Raw genomic sequence first — 26,234 nt, forward strand, 5'->3', positions numbered from 1 at the left:
CATCGATAAAGTGCATCGAAGGTACTGTACTGTGGCTGTACCATACTTGTAAAGTGATCCTCGTAGATACGAGGCATATGTCTTCCACAGCACTAATCGCACAGTAAACGTGACCTTGTGAGTGAGTTCAGTGTTGGTCCATGCTATTTATTCAGAACCTGACATGTAAACATCTGGTTTGACACAATGAAATCATGAGAGAACTACAGTTAACTACAAGCAGGCTACATAGTGTTAGTTCCATGCACACTGACATCACTGTTTAGCATAACTGATGAACAACATTTTAAAAAGCATGTTTTTCCGAATAAACAGTTATCCTCTGTCTCCGACCTGTCACTGTTCAAAGTTTGTCAGTGATGCTCTCATACGCCCTTTATATTCGTAATACCCTATACCTGTTGTAACAGGCACGAAGTGCGCTTTGAAACATTTCATCCATGGTACTAAGAAATAATAATGGTGCTTACTACGGAACTGCCAAGAGCATTGGCAAACAAAATAAAATCTTAATAAAGTAAATAAGTAATTCTAACACACAGCAAGTCACGTGTTCATGCGATAGATGCAGATGGAAAGCTTAATGTTTTGGTTGGGAGGAGAGCCAACACCGTGGTACTAGAGGAGTCCGAAAGGCACGCGTTTTAGCTCACGCAGGCTGGCGTGAGGTCTGGAACAGGACAAGGAAATTAGAATTTAGAAAAACGGACGTAGCTGGTGGAATACTTACAAGGGGAGGCCGCCAATTGTGAAATTCAGATTCGATTCATACTGCGCATAATAAAAGCTCATGGCCAGAGGTGTAATGTGGCAAAGTACCAAGATGCACTTCTCAGCCGTTGTCGAGAAAATCGACAGTTAAAAGAAACCGTTGCGATCAAATACTCTCTACGATTAATAATTACCTACATCGTTGTGGTCCAGCGGTAAGCGCTAGGATTCGTAATCCGAATGTCGCCGGTTCGAATCTCGCGCCATGCAAACTTTTTTTTAGCATTTTATATATATATATATATATATATATATATATATATATATATATATATGTCGTTCAAAGTCGTTTGTCGTGGAAAAACTGGCGACTTCGAACATCATTATGTTTTCCGCAAACAAAGTTGTATTTCACAAATGTTATTAATTGTCTTCATAATGTTAACCACGTATAGTTAACAGAAGACGTAGAAACGATATTCCGAAACGAATACGTATAGCGTAAGTCAAACGTTCGAATTAGAATAGAAACCCCACGAACACAAATTTGCTGTGGCAGGTATGAAATATAAACTCCGTTACTCGCTCGTTACACTTGAAGGACAGATGTTGAATGGGCCGAAACGAGTCGCCGCATAACAGCGTAGTTGCCTGATAACTTCGAAAGAAGGTAGATGCGGTCCCTAGTGCAACTTATAACATCGTCGAAAATCAGTGCGGACGGGAGAGCTTTGGTACACCCTGTTAAACAAACGGGAAAATGGAGGCGGTACAATTGGAGAGCGATCCGCCTTCGCCAACATGCATAAGCAATTTATATATATATATATATATATATATATATATATATATATATATATATATATATATATATATGAATTACAAAAAACTAATAATAAAAAAAAAAAGTTGTATGGCGCGGGATTCGATCCGGCGACCTTCGGATTACGCACCCGAACGCTTACCACTGCGCTACAATGCTCTAGAAAATTATTAACCGTAGAGAGTATTTCACCGTAACGGTTTCTTTTAACTGTCGATTTTCTCGACAATGGCTGAGAAGTGCATCTTGGTGCTTTGCCACATTACACCTCTGGCCATGAGCTTTTATTATGCGCAGTATGAATCGAATCTGAATTTCACAATTGGCGGTCTCCCCTTGTTAGTTTTAATCCGTTAATGGTGAACGTCGGTCTTGACGGTACATGAATCACTATCAATAGTAACTGATAATGGCGCCTTGCTAGGTCGTAGCAAATGACGTAGCTGAAGGCTATGCTAAACTATCGTCTCGGCAAATGAGAGCGTAATTTGTCAGTGAACCATCGCTACTAAAGTCGGTTGCACAACTGGGGCGAGTGCTAGGAATTCTCTCTAGACCTGCCGTGTGGCGGCGCTCGGTCTGCAATCACTGATAGTGGCGACACGCGGGTCCGACGTATACTAACGGACCGCGGCCGATTTAAAGGCTACCACCTAGCAAGTGTGGTGTCTGGCGGTGACACCACACTTAAACTAATGATCTTAACGAAGTAGCCAACTAATCTACTGGCATCAGAGAGAGGATGTTGAAACTCTCGCGCGATGTGCATGTGCTGTAGATTAGATGGTTTTCGTAGGCCAATTTGAGGTTATTTCCCGGCTTGATAGGTCTAAGGTGTCCTATATTAAATTATTCTTGTCGACTTCCCCTGTACCACTGTGGTACGTTGTAAATCGTTTAAACCCCGTGTATTGTGTGATATCTAAAGCATTATGTCAAATGGATAAGAATAATGGGTGCAGTAGTCTTTAGGTATTAGGTATTAAGAATGATAACACAAAGTAATATCTCCTTGTACAATGTATTTAGTTAACACACCAGACATTTTGCCCCAAACATTTAACTTATCATCTGCATTAATCCTCCTGCGATTCCTTGTGTACAATGAAAATGGCTTGTCTGTTGTAACCACACACGTTCCATAATCGCTGTTGGGTACAACTCCAACTGCAAAGGTGCGATAAGAAATAATGTCTCTTTCATTGTAGAGGTTTATCAGTACCTCTTAAAGTAGCAATTGTTAACCATGAATTGCCACTAACTACTTCCGTTGTAGTACAAGAAAATTGAATCTTGCAACCAACAATAGTAATAGGTCCTTGTAGTAACTCCTGTTGACCAGTTTCATTTGGTATAATTGAAAAGGTGTCAACTGTCTTGTACACTGGCAATCTGCTCCTTCTTCTATACATTCTCCTCCTGTATGGCATGGCTGTGTGCTCCGTGCGGCTGCCTCGAGTCGAATGAGCCTGCAGCTGCCTGTGCTGTCTGTTATCAAGCAACATGGGCGTGGCAGGAAGTAAGCCCGCGCGCCAGCGCAATGGCGGCGCGTATTGCGCAACCGGAAGTGAATTTTCGAGCAACACGGGCCTAGTAATACTAGGGCCCGTGTTGCGCCCGGCCTCGTCCAGCGCCTAAGTCCCGCTCAAGGTCACCCGCCTTACACAGCGGTATGCAGTATACGCGCACAGCCATGTTGTATTAGACATCGACATAAATTTCACAGAAGTTTTGTAGGTTTCGCCCAGCACATCTTTATGATTTTGCAAGTCTTTTCGTTACAGGGTTGCCTCCATTGTGGAAGATTCCATGTGTTAGAGGCCCTGTATACCTACATGGAAGCAGATGCATGTATCTGTATCTTTCCAAATATGTCTAGAGTCTCAATTCATGTCGCATATCCCTAGCTAATCACTGATCATTTCGAATTTCTATTCTCAATTTGTACTGTGTCTTCTGTCGGTCACGTCTTCTGTCTGCATTGTTCTATTTCTAATTACAACTACCTTATCTTTGTAGTAATCAGTGACATTTCTTGCCCGTTTTGTGGTTTCTTTAATTATTACTCTGTTATTAGCCGAATATGTGTCACTTACTCTTGACATTCTACCCTACAGGCAGGCTATACGAAACATCAGGAAACTCCTCAGTCCTGGTGGTGAAACAGTTTTGGTCATCGTGAGCTACAGTCTTATTTTTGCAGTGTTTGAGGCACTCGGGAAGACCTCTCGTTGGAGTGCATATATGGTGGTAAGTCACAAGCCAAATGTTTCAAAGAGATCGGGAAATGATTAATCGTGACACAAGAGAATGAACTGCATTATGTTGAACTTGGTTAATTCTGTTTCGTTATATTAATCAACCTACTTTGTTAAACACCTCATTGACTGAATGGCCTATGTTCCACAAAACATCATACACTACTGGCCATTAAAATTGCTACACCAAGAAGAAATGCAGATGGTAAACGGGTATTCATTGGACAAATATATTACACTAGAACTGACATCTGATTACATTTTAACGCAATTTGGGTGCATAGATCCTGAGAAATCAGTACCCAGAACAACCACCTCTAGCCGTAATAACGGCCTTGATATGCCTGGGCATTGAGTCAAACAGAGCTTGGATGGCTTGTGCAGGTACAGCTGCCCACGCAGCTTCAACACGATACCACAGTTCATCAAGAGTAGTGATTGGCAAATTGTGACGAGCCAGTTGCTCGGCCACCGTTGACCAGACGTCTTCAGTTGTTGAGAGATCTGGAGAATGTGCTGGCCAGGGCAGTAGTCGAACGTTTTCTGTATCCGGAAAGGCCCGTACAGGACCTGCAACATGGGGTGGTGCATTATCCTGCTGAAATGTAGGGTTTCGCAGGGATCGAATGAAGGGTAGACCCACGGGACATAACACATCTGAAATTTAACGTTCACTGTTCAAGGTGTCGTCAATGCGAACAAGAGGTGACAGAAACTTGTAACCAATGGCACCCCATACCATCACACCGGGTGATACGCCAGTAAGGCGATGACGAGTACACGTATCCAATGTGCGATCACCGCGATGTCGCCAAACACGGATGCGACCATCATAATGGTGTAAACAGAACCTGGATTCATCCGAAAAAATGACATTTTGCCATTCGTGCACCCAGGTTCGTCGTTCAGTACACCATTGCAGGCGCTCCTGTCTGTGATGCAGCGTCAAGGGTAACCGCAACCATGGTCTCCGAGCTGATAGTCCATGCAGCTGTAAACGTCGTCGAACTATTCGTGCAGATGGTTGTTGTCTTGCAAACGTCCCCATCTGTTGACTCAGGGATCGAGACGTGGCTGCACGATCCGTTACAGCCATGCGGTTAAGATACCTGTCATCTAAACTGCTAGTGATACGAGGCCGTTGGGATCCAGCACGGCGTTCCGTATCACCCTCCTGAACCCACCGGTTCCATATTCTGCTAACAGTCATTGGATCTCGGCCAATGCGAGCAGTAACGTCGCGATACCATAAACCGCAATCGCGATTGGCTACAATCCGACCTTTATCAAAGTCGGAAACGTGATGGTACGCATTTCTCCTCCTTACACCAGGCATCACAACAACGTTTCACCAGGCAACGCCGGTCAACTGCTGTTTGTGTATGAGAAATCGGTTGGAAACTTTCCTCATGTCAGCACGTTGTAGGTGTCGCCACCGGCGCCAACCTTGTGTGAATGTTCTGAAAAGCTAATCATTTGCATATCACAGCATCTTCCTCCTGTCGGTTAAATTTCGCGTTTGTAGCACGTCATCTTGGTGGAGTAGCAATTTTAATGGCCAGTAGTGAGAGTCCTTAGAAAATGTAATCCATCAACAAAGGATGTGGCTTACAAAACACTTGTTCGACCTATACTTGAGTATTGCTCATCAGTGTGGGTTCCGTACCAGATCGGGTTGACTGAGGAGATAGAGAAGATCCCAAGAAGAGCGGCGCGTTTCGTCACAGCGTTATTTGGTAATCGTGATAGCGTTATGGTGGTGTTTAGCAAACGCAAGTGGCAGACTCTGCAAGAGAGGCGCTCTGCATCGCGGTGTAGCTAGCTGTCGAGGTTTCGAGAGGGTGCGTTTCTGGATGAGGTTTCGAATATATTGCTTCCCCCTACTTATACATCCCGAAGAGATCACGAATGTAAAATCAGAGAGATTCGAGCGCGCACGGAGGCTTTCCGGCAGTCGTTCTTCCCGCGAGCCATAAGCGACTGGAAGAGGGAAGGGAGGTAATGACAGTGGCACGTAATGTGCCCTCTGTCACACACCGTTGGGTGGCTTGCGGAGTGTAAATGTAGATGTAGATGTAGTGTAACAAAACCCCAGTGGTGGTTGTATTCCAAATCTCTCAAAACTAATTGTGAGCAGCCCTCTTGTTTAAGATGTACTTTATAAAGATTCCATTGAGGATAAAGTGAAGTGATAATGCGAAATTACAGCCCTCGGCATAGACCTTACAGTTAGGAATTTGCATAAATCGAAATGTGATTGATACTTTCTGGACAGTATTTATTTGCATATGGTTTACTGTGTTGAAAGTATATCCCGATTACTGGCTGACTATATCTAATTTAATGCACTCAGCGGACAAAAGTCATGGGACACCTCCTTACATCGTGTCGACCTCCAGTTACCCGACGCAATTGGTTGGGTTGGGTTGTTTGGGGAAAGAGAACAAACAGCGAGGTCATCGGTCTCATCGGATTAGGGAAGGATGGGGAAGGGAGTCGGCCGTGCCCTTTCAAAGAAACCATCCCAGCATCTGCCTGGAGCCCCGACGTAGTGCAGCAGCTCGACCTGGCATGGACTCAACAGTCGCTGGAAGTCCCCTGCAGAAATACTGACCCATGCTGCCTCTATAGCTGACCATAACTGCGAAAGTGTTGCCGGCGCAGGATTTTGTGCGCGTATTGGCTTCTAGATTATGTCCCATAAAGGTTCGATGAGACTCTTGCCAGCCTATCTGGGTGACCAAACTATTCGCTCAAATTGCGCAGAATGTTCTTCAAACCAGTCATGAACAATTGTGGCCCGGTTGTCATGACTCATTGTCATCCATAAAAATGAACTCCATGAATGGCTGCAAATGTCTCCCGCTAGCCGAACAGAAACATTTCCAGTCAATGGTCAGTTCAGCTGGACCGGAGGACTCAATCCATTCCATGTAAACACAGCCCACCCCATTATGGAGCCACCACCAGTTTGCACAGAGCCTCGTTGAGAAGTTGGGTCCAAGGCTTCGTGGGGTCTGTACCACATCTGAAACCTACCTCAGCCTTTACCAAGGTTTTCCAGTCGTCTTATGGCCAAACTATACGGTCGCCAACCCAGGAGAGGTTTTGCAGGCGAAGTCGAGCCCTTAGCAAAGGCACTCACGTAGGTCATCTGCTGCGATAGTCCATTAACGCCAAATTTCGCCGCACTATCGTAACGGATACGTTCTTCGTTCGTTTCACACTGGTTTGCGCCGTTATTTCACGCAGTTTTGCTTGTCTGTTATCACTGACAACTCTACGTAAACGCCCGAATTCTCGCTCGCCAAGTGAGGGCCGTCGGGCACTGCGTTGCCCGTGGTGAGAGGTAATGCCTGAAATTTGGTACTCTCGGCACAGTCTTGACAGTACGGATCTTCGAATATTGAATTCCCTAACGATTTCCGATTTGGAATGTCCAAAGCGTCTATCTCCAGCTATCAGTCTCCGTTCAAAATCTGTTAGTTCCTGTGGTGCAGCCATAATCACGTCGGAAACCTTTTCATATGAAACAACTAGGTACATATGATAGCTCCGCCAATGCACTGCCCTTTCATACCTTGTATAGGTGATACTACCGCCACCTGTATGTGTGCATATCGGTATCCAGTGAGTTTTGTCACCTCAGTGTATAGTGAAGACGCTAAACAGGAACACTGATTAGTTAAATACTCAGTTTTATGCGCAGATACATCAATTAAATAATATCTAAATTTTACTGTGAAAACCATGACCATTCAGTTTCCAAACTCAGGTGCAAGTTCAGGTGGACAGCAGTATAATGATTTTACTACTTGCTCATTTGAGAAGTTTCACACTTTAATAAAGGACAGCGATAATTGCAATCTATATATCCCGCAGATATTGAGTGAAACAGTGACTGGCAGTTGGTGACTATCCCCAGATATTCAGTACGACTGCGACGAACTTGAGACAGGTGAACGTCATGGACTCCACGAGTCTGAAGTCGAAGTGAACTCCTCTGCCGGTACTGCGAATTAAGCTGTACGTTACAGAAGCGCTGACCCCTTCTTGATGACGGTGTCATCAGCACTCTGTCGCACTAGTATCTTACGGGCTCAAACGCATTGCTACGCCAAGTCAGTCCTTCCTCTATTGCTACCATCCCCTAATTCGATATGGACATTTCCACAACCAAATCTGAAATGCCCCTCTTATGGATTCACTTACGCCCTCTTGTTTGCTTCCCGCCAAACAGAGCTATTTGCCAGTTTCAAAATTAAGAAGCCCTGCCTCACCGTCCCCACCCTCACACCCGTCCCCTATCGTGAGGATTCCTCCAACTAGAGAATACCGCCACAATAGCACGTCTTCTTCAGAGGCCAATCACAACATTAACACCTCCTCTGCAACCAAACAATACTGAATTCAGCGCTGCGCTCTTGACATCACACACGATTACGCCAATCGCTCACTCTCTCGCCTACGCCGTTAGCTTTGTAACTGAGGGCTTGAGAAATAAAGAAACAGCTGCTACGAGGGTAGACGTCGTGTTCTGTGGCCCACGATTTCTATAAGCGCTAGAGGGCTATCTTCAATGGGGGCCCGCAAAACACGGAAAGTCGCCCACGCCTCCTGCCCTTAGTGCCGCGGTACTCTCCAGCTAGGTATTTGGCTGAGCGACAACTTGCCGCACCACGGGACGGCAGCTCCGGCCTCCGTTCTAAAATCCACCACCTGAGTGGCCGGTCCTCTCTCCCAGCCGGTCCCGTTTGGCCGTAGCGTTCTCTACTCACCGTCTCAAGTACAACGCGCTCATTAATTCGTATGCCCAAAAACATTTACAAATCAGTGTGCCCGTCACTGTGTTAATATAGGCAAGAAATAAAAATTACAAGCAGCACCCTATTGCCAGTGCAACGCTAGGCTAACAATATGCCCGTCCATATCCACATCCACTGACGCATATGGTCTGAGGATGACGCGACGATCGGTCGGTACCGTTGGGCATTCCGAGGCATATTTGGATGGAATGAGATAGAGAGAGGGGGGGGGGAGGAAGACAGACAGACAGACAGACAGTCTCTGAACTACAAAATAACATTCTAATTTTGTTTGAATCTCATCTCTGCCATCTGACAATGCAAAGCTCTTTATTTTGTATTACTGTGAAGATCTCGGCCTTAATAATTACCAATTGCAACAAAGTTTGGTATGATTAGACTTTTCCAAGTGAAGTTATGGGGAGCAGGGTTAATAATGAGATTGAGTTATATTTTGTTCGCCGTCTTCTACGAGAGCCTATAAACTGTTTTTTCCGGTCATCCAGAAAGTGATGGAGAACTTGCAGCCTGCAAGTCCACATTCTTCATGTACTCACTGAAAGAAATGTTTCTACTCTCTATTTACTCAACGGGATCAGGAACTCTAATTACAAATGAAAGTTTTGAGTTCTGACATTCATATACACTCCTGGTTCAAATGGTTCAAATGGTTCTGAGCACTATGGGACTCAACTGCTGAGGTCATTAGTCCCCTAGAACTTAGAACTAGTTAAACCTAACTAACCTAAGGACATCACAAACATCCATGCCCGAGGCAGGATTCGAACCTGCGACCGTAGCGGTCTTGCGGTTCCAGACTGCAGCGCCTTTAACCGCACGGCCACTTCGGCCGGCTTACACTCCTGGAAATGGAAAAAAGAACACATTGACACCGGTGTGTCAGACCCACTATACTTGCTCCGGACACTGCGAGAGGGCTGTACAAGCAATGATCACACGCACGGCACAGCGGACACACCAGGAACCGCGGTGTTGGCCGTCGAATGGCGCTAGCTGCGCAGCATTTGTGCACCGCCGCCGTCAGTGTCAGCCAGTTTGCCGTCGCATACGGAGCTCCATCGCAGTCTTTAACACTGGTAGCATGCCGCGACAGCGTGGACGTGAACCGTATGTGCAGTTGACGGACTTTGAGCGAGGGCGTATAGTGGGCATGCGGGAGGCCGGGTGGACGTACCGCCGAATTGCTCAACACGTGGGGCGTGAGGTCTCCACAGTACATCGATGTTGTCGCCAGTGGTCGGCGGAAGGTGCACGTGCCCGTCGACCTGGGACCGGACCGCAGCGACGCACGGATGCACGCCAAGACCGTAGGATCCTACGCAGTGCCGTAGGGGACCGCACCGCCACTTCCCAGCAAATTAGGGACACTGTTGCTCCTGGGGTATCGGCGAGGACCATTCGCAACCGTCTCCATGAAGCTGGGCTACGGTCCCGCACACCGTTAGGCCGTCTTCCGCTCACGCCCCAACATCGTGCAGCCCGCCTCCAGTGGTGTCGCGACAGGCGTGAATGGAGGGACGAATGGAGACGTGTCGTCTTCAGCGATGAGAGTCGCTTCTGCCTTGGTGCCAATGATGGTCATATGCGTGTTTGGCGCCGTGCAGGTGAGCGCCACAATCAGGACTGCATACGACCGAGGCACACAGGGCCAGCACCCGGCATCATGGTGTGGGGAGCGATCTCCTACACTGGCCGTACACCACTGGTGATCGTCGAGGGGACACTGAATAGTGCACGGTACATCCAAACCGTCATCGAACCCATCGTTCTACCATTCCTAGACCGGCAAGGGAACTTGCTGTTCCAACAGGACAATGCACGTCCGCATGTATCCCGTGCCACCCAACGTGCTGTAGAAGGTGTAAGTCAACTACCCTGGCCAGCAAGATCTCCGGATCTGTCCCCCATTGAGCATGTTTGGGACTGGATGAAGCGTCGTCTCACGCGGTCTGCACGTCCAGCACGAACGCTGGTCCAACTGAGGCGCCAGGTGGAAATGGCATGTCAAGCCGTTCCACAGGACTACATCCAGCATCTCTACGATCGTCTCCATGGGAGAATAGCAGCCTGCATTGCTGCGAAAGGTGGATATACACTGTACTAGTGCCGACATTGTGCATGCTCTGTTGCCTGTGTATGTGCCTGTGGTTCTGTCAGTGTGATCATGTGATGTATCTGATCCCAGGAATGTGTCAATAAAGTTTCCCCTTCCTGGGACAATGAATTCACGGTGTTCTTATTTCAATTTCCAGGAGTGTACTTGATAAAATTTCACATGCGCAGCATAGTAACATTCCTGCTAATGATAATAACAACATCTCTACCATAAACAGCACTACAAGCAGCGCAGAGGCGACCTCTATGATAAATTCCCACTAAGTGATCTTTCGCGCTGACTTCTGAAACTAAAAACTAAGCTCCGTCCGAACAGGTCAGTGAGGCCCAACGTTAACGTCTGACCGCCGTGTCATCGTCAGCCCACAGGCGTCACTGGATGCGGATATGGAGGGGCATGTGGGCTGCGCACCGCTCTCCCGTCCGTATGTCAGTCTACGAGACCAGAGAAGCTACTTCTCAATCAAGCAGCTCCTCAGTTTGCCTCACAAGGGCTGAGTGCACCCCGCTTGCCAACAATTTGGCAGAGCGGATGGTCATACATCCAAGTGCTAGCCCAGTCCGACTGCGCTTAACTCCGGTGATCTGACGAGAACCGGTGTTACCACTGCGGCAAGGTCGTTGGCTTGCCCTGACTCCTGATAATCAAAAGTAATTTCTCGCCACAAAAGTGGAAAATACTCTCACCACTTGCCACGCCGTTTTGTTGTGATTATGGGCGACACACAAACTTCCTATTTGTATCGAAAACATGCATTTAGCAGCAGCCTGGCTGTGACGTCATCCGAAGCATAGCGTAAGCCGGCGTTATAGCTCTCAGGCCGTATTCATAGACCATAGTTAACACAGACTGCGCGTGACGTCATTACACTGAAAACAAACTCTAAGTTACCTGACTCGCGGCAGGACGCACAGTTTCTGTTACTACGCACTCTTTCGAGTGGAGTTGACACTTGTAGTTTTTCTCGTTTATAGCTGCAATCAAGCACTGATTTTAACAAGGAAACACTATATCTTAATGCTTTTACACGTGAAGTAGTGCACTTAATCTGATTTCGCCGAAATTCCTAGTATTAATGCAATGAATATCATTTCGACATGTGGCCAGGTGAAACATACTGACAGTACTATTTACAAGCAACAGAATGACAAATCTTCGGTGTGTGTGAAATCTTATGGGACTTAACTGCTAAGGTCGTCAGTCCCTAAGCTTACATACTACTTAACCTAAATTACCCTAAGGACAAATACAGACACCCATGCCCGAGGGAGGACTCGGACCTCCGCCGGGACCAGCCGCACACTCCATGACTGCAGCGCCTTAGACCGCTCGAATTCTTTAGTGAACACTTGTTTTTGTTGCACTGTGAATCTTTTATTCCACCGTTTCCACAGGAGTGGATTGCAAAATATCAGTTTGGCAGCCAACATTACCTCTCCGACGATTCCTCAATAACATGTGTGAAATGTTTTGTTATCCTTTGCGCAAAATGAGCTACATGTTTTATGAATTCTGCCACTTAGTGATTCCGGTATGTGAAGCAAGTAAAAGTTTGCCAGTTTACGTTAAGAGAATCTCCTTAGAGAACGTAACTGGTTCACTCAACAAAAACAGATTTTGTAGGTATAATTAGCTGTGTACGCTCATCTTTAGTTGTGTATGGCGCAGTCAGAAGCAGATCTGCACCACAAAGAACTTTCTAACTGGCATATAAACTCACTCAAGATCTGCTGGAAGTGTTATTTAATGCTGCCATAAGTCGAAGAGGAGTAGAATATCGATCGAGCAGTCTGAAGCAGCTTCCAAGAGATTTTTGTACATATTCAGATTGGTACATCTACCAGTGCTAAATGCTCTACCATTGCAATAAATGATGAATATGATTACATACCTCATCCAGTTCCTTACGCTTAGTATTTGGCTAGGAAACTGAACAAAAACCCAGATTGCCACATTTGGCAAATTTCATCATCTTTTAAACTTTCTACCACTAGTATCTTGAACAGAAAAAACGGGGGTTGCTTTTCTATTACTTCCGATGATCATGTTTATCTGTGAAAAATGGGCCATAAACTATTACACAAATGACAATTTTTAATGTGAAAAACCCTTTTAAGAAATTAGTTACCTCAGCTTTGCAGGACGTAAGAAATGATGTTTTCCTTCAACTGAATAAAAATGTTTTAAACAGTCCTCCCCTTAATAATCACATTTATCAACTGAAAAAATGTTGTGCTCATTGAGTATTATAAAATAAGGCTATATAATGAAGTGACACTCCACAGCAAGAAGCTACACCATGGTCTGATTAGAAGTGTCCCTACAAAAATAGTTTTGTTTTATAATCAGCGATTCTGTGATTGTTTAGAAAATAGAATTGTGTTCAAAATGTTCAAATGTGTGTGAAATCTTATGCGGCTTAACTGCTAAGGTCATCAGACCCTAAGCTTACACACAACGTAACCTAAATTATCCTAAGGACAAACACACACACCCATGCCCGAGGGGGGACTCGAACCACCGTCGGGACCAGCCGCACAGTCCGTGACTGCAGCGCCTTAGACCGCTCGACTAATGAAAATAGAATTGCATACGCATGTGGCGGCATCCACAGCTGCAGAAGTTAAGTCACCTTCAGCTGAACTGTAGCTTTTGTGTTTGTTTGGGTGAAATAAATGAATGAATTTGAATCCCATTCTATAAACATCCTCTGTATTTTTCTTATACTCCGTTGCCGACAAGTGGGAAATTAATGTCTTGTATTTGTGTGTAACTCAGAATATCAGTTTCTAAATATCTGTGCCCTAAAAATGTGTTATCATCTTAATTGTTTAGAAGACTGGACTATTTCTTTGGCATTACGGAAGCGTCCGATTCCACTCGTCTGCTTTGACCCATGACGTCATCAATATGGTGGAAACGGCTTCTTCCACCGTATACAAAATTACGACAGTGACGTCACTACAAACACAAGCCAAGAAACGATTACAAAAATAGAAATGACACAATAACGCTTCACTCAAAAAATGAAATGAAACTAACGAGACAACCGCAGAAAGTTGGGAGTTTAATGGGGGGACAAGCTACATATACAACAATAAAAATAACACCAGACCATACCAAACAAATAATATCCAAAAAAATTTAAATTACAGCATTCCGCAACAAAACCACAGGAATCGGACATTTCCCTTGACCTACATAGCTCAGCTGTAGCTACTGATACCAAAAAACAAACACGTAGAACTCTGAAACGTGGAATCAAAAACCCAAATACTCCTTATTCGCTACATCAATTAAAACACAATCAATTACCATAAATATACAACACACAAAATATCACATTACTATACAATAAAACCAAAACAAAAATCTCTTACCAAGGAAAGCCAGAAGTACCATCTAGATACACACACACACACACACACACACACAACACACACCTCCGCGTAGACACGCCACGTCAAAAACTTCACATCTAACGTATTGACCAATTAGAACGAACATCTGCAAAAACTGTATGACAGAGACTATATCATCACACATCTCAGAACGTAATGATACACTCGTGAACTTTATTTTCATATCCATACCTAACGAAAAAGCAATAAAGAAAAATTAGACTTCTTTCCGCACAACAAACACCAAACTAATAGGACCTAACAAAAGTGCCAAACACATGAACAGAAAAGAACCCTAATCACTCAGTGAGAACGCTTCCACAACCCACGTTAGCGCACCAACTACCTAAACTCAAAACCACGTTAGCACGATGACAACCAAAACTCAAATGAACCCAATATCACAAGTTAAACTCAGTATGGCCACGTCCACCACCAGAGGGCACCATCAAATTCAACAAGACGAGGTCTACAGAGACAACCAACACAAAAACTCTGCGCCGTAATGATGTCAAACACCACACAATGACGTCATGAGTCAAAGCAGATGGGTGGAATCGGACGCTTCGTTGACCCTCTTTTTTTTCTTCTTCTTCTCCCTCATACAGAGTATCCACTGCAGCCAAAATGAGACTAAATAAAGTTGATTCTAAAAATATCTGTGTTAAATGATAGTGTTATAAATTTTATAGTATAAGGATATAAGTTTTGCATAAGTGCTGTTTTCCTGTGATAATTTAAGTGTTTGTATTATTACCATTAGTACTTTCATTTTTCTTTTGTGTTAACCGCTGATTTTAGAATTTTGTTCAACATTTTGGCATCAGGTCAGGAAGTGAAAATGTTGTCATCAGAAATGTACGCCCCCCAGACGCTTGACCAGAAAAAACTGCAACCTCAACATACATAATATAGCCTATTGCAGATCCTAAAGATTTTACCATACTGATAATGATCCTGTTCAAAAAAGGCTGTTTACCTAACTCCTCAGAGAGAGCTGTTGATCTATAAGAAATATACAGTAATATTAAGACAAACAGTGCTATCAAGCTCGATTAATGTCTGTATAAAGTGTTTAGAGTGTACATTGCTGTCCATGTAAATGGTGTTTTTTTTGTGGGGAGGATAGGTGTCGGACATTGGTGTTGGCATATTTTCACTCTGCTATAAATGAGTTCTCTGGGCAGGGCTCTTTAAGTACATGAAGTGTTTGAACATGTGTAGTAAATAGCGTCTATGTACCAGAAGTGAGCAGCAAGATCAATGTGTCTAGCAGGTAACTACGCATCGTGCAGAATGCTTTTTAAGGCTCTTGGAATTCTTACTACCCGATACCAGTACTCGTTAATGGTTTTTCTTACGACAGCAAAAACAAGTTTCAGCTGAATTGTATTGTACTTAACACGATACAAGGCTATCAAAATTTTCATGTGCTCTTTGCATTCTTGCTTAGTGTTCCGAGAGGAGTAATGGGATCTGCTGCAAAGCTATGGTAATCATCAAGCTCCCATCCAACATAAAGAAAGAAACTGGTAATTTCTACTAATTCAGAACAAAACTATTCTTAAATCAGGCATTCTTTTTGTTACTTGAAGAAGTAGATTCAATAATTAAAAAGTTCTGTTGGTTACTTAGTAGTTATGAATGTGTATTATAAAGCTATATGTTAAATAGTAATGCACTTCAAACAAGACTTAGTTTTTGCAGCTACAAATTACTATTTAGTTTGAAAAATTCAAGTGTAATCAAGTTAGTATTCAGCTGCCAGAGGGAGGCAAACAGCAAGTATTTAGTGTAACTGTGGATGCTGCACCTCTTTTCAGAGTACCAACTTTCCTTTTACTTCAGTTAATTGGCTGCTGGAGATATGACTATATCCAGGCAGCATAGACATAGGTACTTTTATGTTAATACAGACAGTCTACAGTTTGCTTGTTGTAACTATAGATCTTGTCTCATTCCACATCGCTGACGGTTCTCCATCTACAGTGTAATTTGGTTAGAGATCAAATTTTATGTTTCGTATTGGGAGCATAACTAGTGACCTTCATATATGCCCAGAGAAGTCTTCTTTTGACCCTATACACTTCACAAACGGATGAAAATCTCAATTGTGAAAGGGAACTATTTCAAAATCCTTGCAGAGGTATTTCCACGAGTTGAAAGATGATGAATGGCTAAGATTTTGAGACGACATATTGTTAATATCTAGCTCACTACATAAATACAGGTGTTTCAAAAATGACCGGTATATTTGAAACGGCAATAGAAACTAAACGAGCAGCGATAGAAATACACCGTTTGTTGCAACATGCTTGGGACAACAGTACATTTTCAGGCGGACAGACTTTCGAAATTACAGTAGTTACAATTTTCAACAACAGATGGCGCTGCAAGTGATGTGAAAGATATAGAAGACAACGCAGTCTGTGGGTGTGCCATTCTGTACGTCGTCTTTCTGCTGTAAGCGTGTGCTGTTCACAACGTGCAAGTGTGCTGTAGACAACATGGTTTATTCCTTAGAACAGAGGATTTTTCTGGTGTTGGAGTTCCACCGCCTAGAACACAGTGTTGTTGCAACAAGACGAAGTTTTCAACGGAGGTTTAATGTAACCAAAGGACCGAAAAGCGATACAATAAAGGATCTGTTTGAAAAATTTCAACGGACTGGGAACGTGACGGATGAACGTGCTGGAAAGGTAGGGCGACCGCGTACGGCAACAACAGAGGGCAACGCGCAACTAGTGCAGCAGGTGATCCAACAGCGGACTCGGGTTTCCGTTCGCCGTGTTGCAGCTGCGGTCCAAATGACGCCAACGTCCACGTATCGTCTCATGCGCCAGAGTCTACACCTCTATCCATACAAAATTCAAACGCGGCAACCCCTCAGCGCCGCTACCATTGCTGCACGAGAGACATTCGCTAACGATATAGTGCACAGGATTGATGACGGCGATATGCATGTGGGCAGCATTTGGTTTACTGACGAAGCTTATTTTTACCTGGACGGCTTCGTCAGTAAACAGAACTGGCGCATATGGGGAACCGAAAAGCCCCATGTTGCAGTCCCATCGTCCCTGCATCCTCAAAAAGTACTGGTCTGGGCCGCCATTTCTTCCAAAGGAATCATTGGCCCATTTTTCAGATCCGAAACGATTACTGCATCACGCTATCTGGACATTCTTCGTGAATTTGTGGCGGTACAAACTGCCTTAGACGACACTGCGAACACCTCGTGGTTTATGCAAGATGGTGCCCGGCCACATCGCACGGCCGACGTCTTTAATTTCCTGAATGAATATTTCGATGATCGTTTGATTGCTTTGGGCTATTCGAAACATACAGGAGGCGGCGTGGATTGGCCTCCCTATTCGCCAGACATGAACCCCTGTGACTTCTTTCTGTGGGGACACTTGAAAGACCAGGTGTACCGCCAGAATCCAGAAACAATTGAACAGCTGAAACAGTACATCTCATCTGCATGTGAAGCCATTCCGCCAGACACGTTGTCAAAGGTTTCGGGTAATTTCATTCAGAGACTACGCCATATTATTGCTACGCATGGTGGATATGTGGAAAATGTCGTACTATAGAGTTTCCCAGACCGCAGCGCCATCTGTTGTTGAAAATTGTAACTACTGTAATTTCGAAAGTTTGTCTGCCTGAAAATGTACTGTTGTCCCAAGTATATTGCAACAAACGGTGTATTTCTATCGCTGCTCGTTTAGTTTTTATTGCCGTTTCAAATATACCGGTCATTTTTTAAACGCCCTGTATAATCAATGTTTTGAAATATATTGCGCTTCCTTTCTTGATATCGTTCCGTTATCTGTACCGTATTACGCAAAAGTCAGAAAATATATGCGCTTGTTTTGTATAAATACCTGACATTATGCACTTAAACGAGTTTCCTTTCTTACAAAAGCATACTAAAGTATCTCACACATATTCTTGTGGAATAGTTGGGAAACTAATGCTGTGCGTGAAATTGTTCTTCTGTCTTTCGCTCCTACGGAAGCGGTGAACTAGAAGAATGCACAGAAGAAAAAAATAGTATTCACTAGAGAACAATGATTCAGTCGCTTCTTAAAAAGAACTGTGAATACATTTCAAACTGACCACGTGTAGAAACGCTAACCATTGCTTTAATATCAGGAACTTCGAAGAAACTAAGTTAACTGCACTACTACATGAAGAGATAACCGATCACACGTCTAACAGCAGTACTACAGTTTGTTGAATCGTGAAAATCAACGCTTGATTTCAGCTATAAATGAGAAAAACTGTAAATGTAGTTCCATTTCACACAGCTCGTAATGACAAGAACTCGGCTTTCTGCCCCGAGTCACGTGATTTAGATGTTGTTTTCAAGCCTTAACACGGCAGAGATAGGAACATGCGCAGTCTGTGCTATGTATGGTCTATGGCCGTATTTATGTGGGGGCGCAGCGGAAGGAAGAAGGGAATATTTGTCGTCATCTGCTGTATGCCCAAGCAGCAGCAGCTAAATGGGCGCTTCCTTGGACACACATTATTTCTTATAACTCTCTCGTGATTCAATTTACAATCTTCGCAATTTTTGTATGAATGGAGCTAAGTAGGCTTTAATTACAGAAAAAAGTTTTAGCTCGATTGCATTTAAACTTTGCCGGCTAGAATGTTTAGAACGGAACCGATAGTAGAACACGACCTCTGAACTACAACTTTAAAGAGACCTTGTTTGATTGGTATTTGCGTATAAGTCTTAAAACTTGTTATAGCTTTTTATTTGATGGGTATAGTCAAGTGCTGTAAGCAGAGCTGTCTATCATTAATATAACTGATACTTAGTCGACTACAAATAGGGACGTTTTTGTTCCAAATCTAGTTTTCAGTAGATTACTTGAAAACTATTAAAGGTAGCTTAATGGGGTCACATAGTTAACGTTTTGGTATCAAACTGAAGCATCTTACGAATTTTCATATTTCTGAGTCTAATACACTACTGACCATTAAAATTGCTACACCACGAAGATGACGTGCTACAGAATCGACAGGAATAAGATGCTGTAATATGCAAATTATTAGCTTTTCAGAGCATTCACACAAGGTTGGCGCCGGTGGCGACACCTACAACGTGCTGACATGAGGAAAGTTTCCAACCGATTTTTCATACACAAACAGCAGTTGACCGGCGTAGCCTCGCGAAACGTTGTTGTGATGCTTCGTGTAAGGGGGAGAAATGCGTACCATCACGTTTCCGACTTTGATGAAAGTCAGATTGTAGCTTATCGCGATTGCGGTTTATCGTATTGCGACATTGCTGCTCGCGTTGGTCGAGATCCAATCGGTGGGTTCAGGAGGGCAATACGGAACGCCGTGCTGGATCCCAACGGCCTCGTATCACTAGCAGTCGAGATGTCAGACATCTTATCCACATGGCTGTAGCGGATCGTGCAGCCACGTCTCGATCCCTGACACAACAGAAGGGGACGTTTGCAAGTCAACAACCATCTGCACGAACAGTTCGACGACGTTTGCAGCAGCATGGACTATCAGCTCGGAGACCATGGCTGCGGTTACCCTTGACGCTGCATCACAGACAGGAGCGCCTGCGATGCTGTACTCAACGACGAACCTGGGTGCACGAATGGTAAAACGTCATTTTTTCGGATGAATCCAGGTTCTGTTTACACCATCACGATGGTCGCATCCGTGCTTGGCGACATTGCGGCGTACGCACTTTGGAAGCGTGTGTTCGTCATCGCCATACTGGCGTATCACCCGGCGTGATGGTATGGGGTGCCATTGGTTACGCGTCTCGATCACCTCTTGTTCGCATTGACGGCACTCTGAACAGTGGACGTTACATTTCAGATTTGTTACGACCCGTGGCTCTACCCTTCATTGGATCCCTGCGAAACCCTAGATTTCAGCAGGATAATGCACGACCGCATGTTGCAGGTCCTGTACGGGCCTTTCTGGATACAGAAAATGTTCGACTGCTGCCCTGTCCAGCACATTCTCCAGATCTCTTACCAACTGAAAACGTCTGGTCAATGGTGTCCGAGTAACTGGCTCGTCACAATACGCCAGTCACTACTCTTGATGAACTGTGGTATGGTGTTGAAGCTGCATGGGCAGCTGTACCTGTTCACGCCATCCAAGCTCTGTTTGACTCAATGCCGAGGCGTATCAAGGCCGTTATTACGGCCAGAGGTGGTTGTTCTGGGTACTGATTTCTCAGGATCTATGCACCCAAATTGCGTGAAAATGTAATCACATGTCAGTTCTAGTATAATATATTTGTCCAATGAATACCCGTTTACCATCTGCTTTTCTTCTTGGTGTAGCAGTTTTAATGGCTAGCAGTGTATTTAGCGCCTTCAGTTTTTCGCAAAAACACTGATTTTGACCAAAATATTGCTCCGAGACTTGTAACAGTTGATTGGGACGTACGTATGCATATTCTGAACAATTTTTGGATCTCTAGCTTTATTATCTAGCAGAATTTGTTTTTCTTTAAAACATGTATGTAGGGAAACATATTCAACTGATCACTCTGACATATAACAGTTTAAACATCAATATACTGAAGCATATACTGACAGAGTTTGAGAAAGCTACTTTAATTTTTAATGTCATCCTCAGATAATGGTACAGCACTTGTATGCTACGCAGAGGCGCGTTATGATGTGGCGCTAGTAGCAGTGAACTGGCTAAGTCCTGGTACACCTGCTTGCCTCTGTATCTCTCAAATGAGGAGCGCCGGAACAAAACCCGATATATCCACGTTTGCTGTATTCGCGTGTTTGAGCTGTAGGGGGGAGATACGGGAGTAATACATGCTGCCACAAAATAATTTTCAGCACAACGCGACATCAAGTGTTTTATGGTGTATATCTTCTTTTTATAACTTGTGGAGCCATTTGGAGATCATTATTCGTTACTTTCTGTATTAACAGCAAATGCGAATTTATCGGTTTTTGTTCCGGCGTTCCGCAAATGATACAGCGCTTGTTTCGTCACAAAGTCATCAAATTAAATGGTTCAAATGGCTCTGAGCAGTATTGGACTTAACATCTGAGGTCATCAGTCCCCTAGAACTTAGAACTACTTAAACCTAATTAACCTAAGGACATCACACACATCCATGCCCGAGGCAGGATTCGAACCTGCGACCGTAGCAGTCGCGCGGTTCCGGACTGCAGCGCCTAGAACCGCGTGGCCACCGCGGTAGGGTGTCAGTCAACACATGAGGTCGGCCAACAGGCTTTTGTGCTGTACGTGTCCTTTGACGTTTCCATTTCACTATCGTATCGGAAACAGTGGCTCTAAGGATGTTTAGGAGTGTGGAAATCTCGCGTACAGACGTATAACACAAGTGACACCCAATCACCAGACTACGTTCGAAGTCCGTGGGTTCTGCGGAGCACCCAATTCTGCTCTCTCACGATGTCTTATGACTACTGAGGTCACTGATGTGGAGTACCTGGCAGTAGGTGGCAGCACAATGCACCTAATATGAAAAATGTATTTGTTTCTGGGTGTTCGGATACTTTTGATCTCACAGTGTATGTAGTAACTCCCTTCTTTCGTGCTTTGGGGGAATGAGAAGCAGTACGAAATTATTCATTCCTCAATAGTCCCCGGAGGTTGTATTTTAATCCTCACGTGAAGTGTCTTTGCTGATGAGTATGGTAAGAAATTTCATTGATGATTTCTCGCGTGTGTGTGTGTGTGTGTGTGTGTGTGTGTGTGTGTGTGTGTGTGTGCGTGTGTGTGTGTGTGAATTAATGTATAGAGTCAATGTTTATCCCAGGATGAATGCAATACATCGTATAGTAGTAGAGCAACTTTATAATAAATATCCATTTGATTTAATAGTATATGATCTGCTGTTGGCTTTACGCCCTCCCAGATTCTGCTTTCCCTTGTAATTTCTGGAAATTCACTGATCAGAGCCACCAAGCTTTGAAAATATTTGCTTTTCAAACGGAATCCAGAAAAGACTAGTTTGCTCTGCAGTTATGATAAATCCTCAAAGAGTCGATCGTCGCTGTGTTGAGGTGTCGAAGCCATACCGATTTCCATTGCCCACTTTTTAAATGTTTGGCTATTAATTTCCCAGTGATTTCACTCGTGGTTGCACGCACAGTGAACGACGACATAGCAAAAAGGAAATGGATAAATCTCTATCTCCGTCTACCGAGAGATCGAAGTGTTTAAAAGAGTCCTGTAATATGGCAAAGGAGATAATTTTAATCAATGACTGCAGTCGGTGAAAGAAGGGAAAGAATCCTACATCTTTCTTCCCCATGCCCTACCCAAGTATAATCACTAAAATAAACGTGTGGACTTATTTTTACCCGTTTCATGGATCTTGGGTTCGTGGGTGATGATATGTATCATTTAGGACTTGATCTGGTTACCCCCACTATGCATAGTAGCTATCTCTTTAATTAGAATTGTCTGTCATGGCCGCTGGGCAGATTATACGATGTACTCAGCTGTGAAAATCAAAATGTTAATTAGCGTAACACTGTACGCGCACCGTGTCACTACCCTAGGATATGAATAGAAACGTTACTGAATATCACCAATATTTGCAACAAGCAATATTTTGGTCTGTTACAGGACTACCGCCAGTTTGTGACTCCGTACCAGTTCATAGAAGATCCCGAGAGAAAAATGAGGAATTACCTGCAGGAGATCGGATTCACTGTAAAAACATGCCGCGATGTGAGAGACGTCACATACACCTCGAAGGACGAGAGAAATGTAATAAGTAAGTCGACAACAATTACACTCGAAAATCTCGAGAGGGATCCAGACAGACTTTTGTGAAGAAGAAGTAGTGCGAAATGTGCGATGGAAACGTTGGAAAATGGAAGTTGGTCAATTCAAATAAATTTTCTTGTGCACGATAGAATTGTCGGGAACGAGAGTCTCATTCTCGCAATATAAACATGAATGTTGTTCAATGAGAATATAAATGAGGGCTGATACCAAAATAGCCGGCAGGGGTTGCCGAGCGGTTCTAGGCGCTACAGTCTGGAACCGCGCGACCGCTACGGTCGCAGGTTCGAATAGTGCCTCGGGCATGGACGTGTGTAATGTCCTTAGGTTAGTTAGGTTTAAGTAGTTCTAAGTTCTAGGGGACTGGTCACCTCAGAAGTTAAGTCCCATAGCGCTCTGAGCCATTTTTTTGATACCAAAATAAACATTATGAAAAACTAGCGTCTATAATTCTACCACTGGTAACATGCACAGGCATTAAAATGTTCACGGAATTCAGGAAGTTCTAGCCAATTTCTTGTTCCATTTCTTATCGAATCCTCATTGGTTGATTGGTTGATTTGGGGAAGGCATACAAACATCGGGTTCATTGGTACCATAGGATTAGGGAAGAATGGGGAAGGAAATCGGGCGTGTCCTTTCAAAGGAACCATCCCGGCATTTTCCAGAAGCGATTTAGGGAGGTCATGGAAAACCTAAATCAGGATGGCCAGACGCGGGATTGAACCGTCGTCCTCCCGAATGCGAGTCCAGTGTGATAACTATTGCGCCACCTCGCTCGGTCGAACCTCATTAATGAATACGTTTACACTACTACAAACCTACACTTTCTAGATCAGTTTTTTCTCTCGTTTGGGGCTATTAGACGTAGCATCCAGTGACTACACTAAGGTGACCAAGATCATGGGATAGCAAAATACACCTATGCAGATAGCGGTAGTATCGCGTACACAAAGTACAGGGTTATTACAAATGATTGAAGCGATTTCACAGCTCTACAATAACTTTATTATTTGACATATTTTCACAATGCTTTGCACACACATACAAAAACTCAAAACGTTTTTTTAGGCATTCACAAATGTTCGATATGTGCCCCTTTAGTGATTCGGCAGACATCAAACCGATAATCAAGTTCCTCCCACACTCGGCGCAGCATGTCCCCATCTACATCTACATCTACATCTATACTCCGCGAGCCACCTTACGGTGTGTGGCGGAGGGTACTTATTGTACCACTATCTGATCCCCCCTTCCCTGTTCCATTCACGAATTGTGCGTGGGAAGAACGACTGCTTGTAAGTCTCCGTATTTGCTCTAATTTCTCGGATCTTTTCGTTGTGATCATTACGCGAGATATATGTGGGCGGTAGTAATATGTTGCCCATCTCTTCCCGGAATGTGCTCTCTCGTAATTTCGATAATAAACCTCTCCGTATTGCGTAACGCCTTTCTTGAAGTGTCCGCCAATGAGTTCGAAAGCATCGTTGATGCGAGCTCGCAGTTCTGGCACGTTTCATGGTAGAGGAGGTTTAAACACTGACTCTTTCACATAACCCCACAAAAAGAAATCGCATGGGGTTAAGTCGGGAGAGCGTGGAGGCCATGACATGAATTGCTGATCATGATCTCCACCACGAGCGATCCATCGGTTTTCCAATCTCCTGTTTAAGAAATGCCGAACATCATGATGGAAGTGCGGTGGAGCACCATCCTGTTGAAAGATGAAGTCGGCGCTGTCGGTCTCCAGTTGTGGCATGAGTCAATTTTCCAGCATGTCCAGATACACGTGTCCTGTAACGTTTTTTTCGCAGAAGAAAAAGGGGCCGTAAACTTTAAACCGTGAGATTGCACAAAACACGTTAACTTTTGGTGAATTGCGAATTTTCTGCACGAATGCGTGAGGATTCTCTACCGCCCAGATTCGGACATTGTGTCTGTTTACTTCACCATTAAGAAAAAATGTTGCTTCATCACTGAAAACAAGTTTCGCACTGAACGCATCCTCTTCCATGAGCTGTTGCAACCGCGCCGAAAATTCAAAGCGTTTGACTTTGTCATCGGTTGTCAGAGCTTGTAGCAATTTTAAACGGTAAGGATTCTGCTTTAGCATTTTCCGTAAGATTTTCCAAACCGTCGGCTGTGGTACGTTTAGCTCCCTGCTTGCTTTATTCGTCGACTTCCGCGGGCTACGCGTGAAACTTGCCCACACGCGATCAACCGTTTCTTCGCTCACTGCAGGCTGACCCGTTGATTTCCCCTTACAGAGGCATCCAGAAGCTTTAAACTGCGCATACCATCGCCGAATGGAGTAAGCAGTTGGTGGATCTTTGTTGAACTTCGTCCTGTTATGACTGACTGATGTGAGTGCTTTCTCGGCTCCTGTCGCCATTTTGTCTCACTGCGCTCTCGAGCGCTCCGGCAGCATAAACCTGAAGTGCGGCTTCAGCCGAACAAAGCTTTATGAGTTTTTCTACGTATCTGTAGTGTGTCGTGACCATATGTCAATGAATGGAGCTACAGTGAATTTATGAAATCGCTTCAATCATTTGTAATAGCCCTGTATAAGAGGGCAATAAACTGGTGGAGTTCTCAGTTGTACTCAAATGATTGGTGTGAAGAGGTTTCCGACGTGATTACGGCCGCACGGCGGGAATTGACGGACTTTGAGCACGGAATGCTACTTGGAGCTAGAAGCATGTCACATTCCAAAACGGAAATCGTTAGGGAATCCAATAATTCGAGATGAACATTCTCAAGAGTGTGCCGAGAATACCAAATACAGACATTATCTCTCACCACGGAGAGCGCAGTGGCCGACAGCCTTCACTTATCGACCGAGAGCACTGGAGTTTACGTACAGTTGTCAGTGATAACAGACAAGCAACACTGCGTAAGTAATCTGCAGAAATTAATGTGGGACGCACGACAAACATATCTCTTAGGGCAGTGCAGCGAAATTTGGTATTAATGGGCTATGGCAGCAGACCACCGACGCAAGTGCCTCTGCCAACAGCACTACATCGCCGTAGCGCCTCTCCTGGGCTAGTGATCATATCAGTTGGAACCAAGACGAATGGAAAACTGTGACCTTGTCAGATGTGTTCCGATTTCAGTTGGTAAGAGGTGATTGTAAGGTTCGAGTGTGGCGCAGACCCCACGAAACCATGGACCCAAGTCTTCAAAAACGTACTGTGCAAGTTGGTGGTGGTCCATAATGGTATGGTCTGTATTTACATGGAATGGACTAGTTCCTCTGGTCCAGCTGAACCGATCTTTGGCTGTAAATAGTTACGTTCTGTTATTTGGAGACCATTTGCA

General features: G+C 44.3%; 1 protein-coding gene across 1 annotated transcript in view; it reads left to right on the top strand.

Annotated features, from left to right (window-relative positions):
• The window catches only part of LOC124795975 (juvenile hormone acid O-methyltransferase-like), a 188,827-nt gene that overhangs the window by 150,936 nt on the left and 11,657 nt on the right, over nt 1-26,234 (top strand). The window contains exons 4-5 of the mRNA XM_047260056.1: nt 3,652-3,784; nt 22,752-22,902. Coding sequence (XP_047116012.1) covers nt 3,652-3,784; nt 22,752-22,902 — 284 coding nt within the window. The remainder of the gene's footprint in view (nt 1-3,651; nt 3,785-22,751; nt 22,903-26,234) is intronic.

The sequence above is a fragment of the Schistocerca piceifrons genome, chromosome 4 (assembly GCF_021461385.2).
Source record: "Schistocerca piceifrons isolate TAMUIC-IGC-003096 chromosome 4, iqSchPice1.1, whole genome shotgun sequence".
Classification (NCBI taxonomy): Eukaryota; Metazoa; Arthropoda; class Insecta; order Orthoptera; family Acrididae; genus Schistocerca; species Schistocerca piceifrons.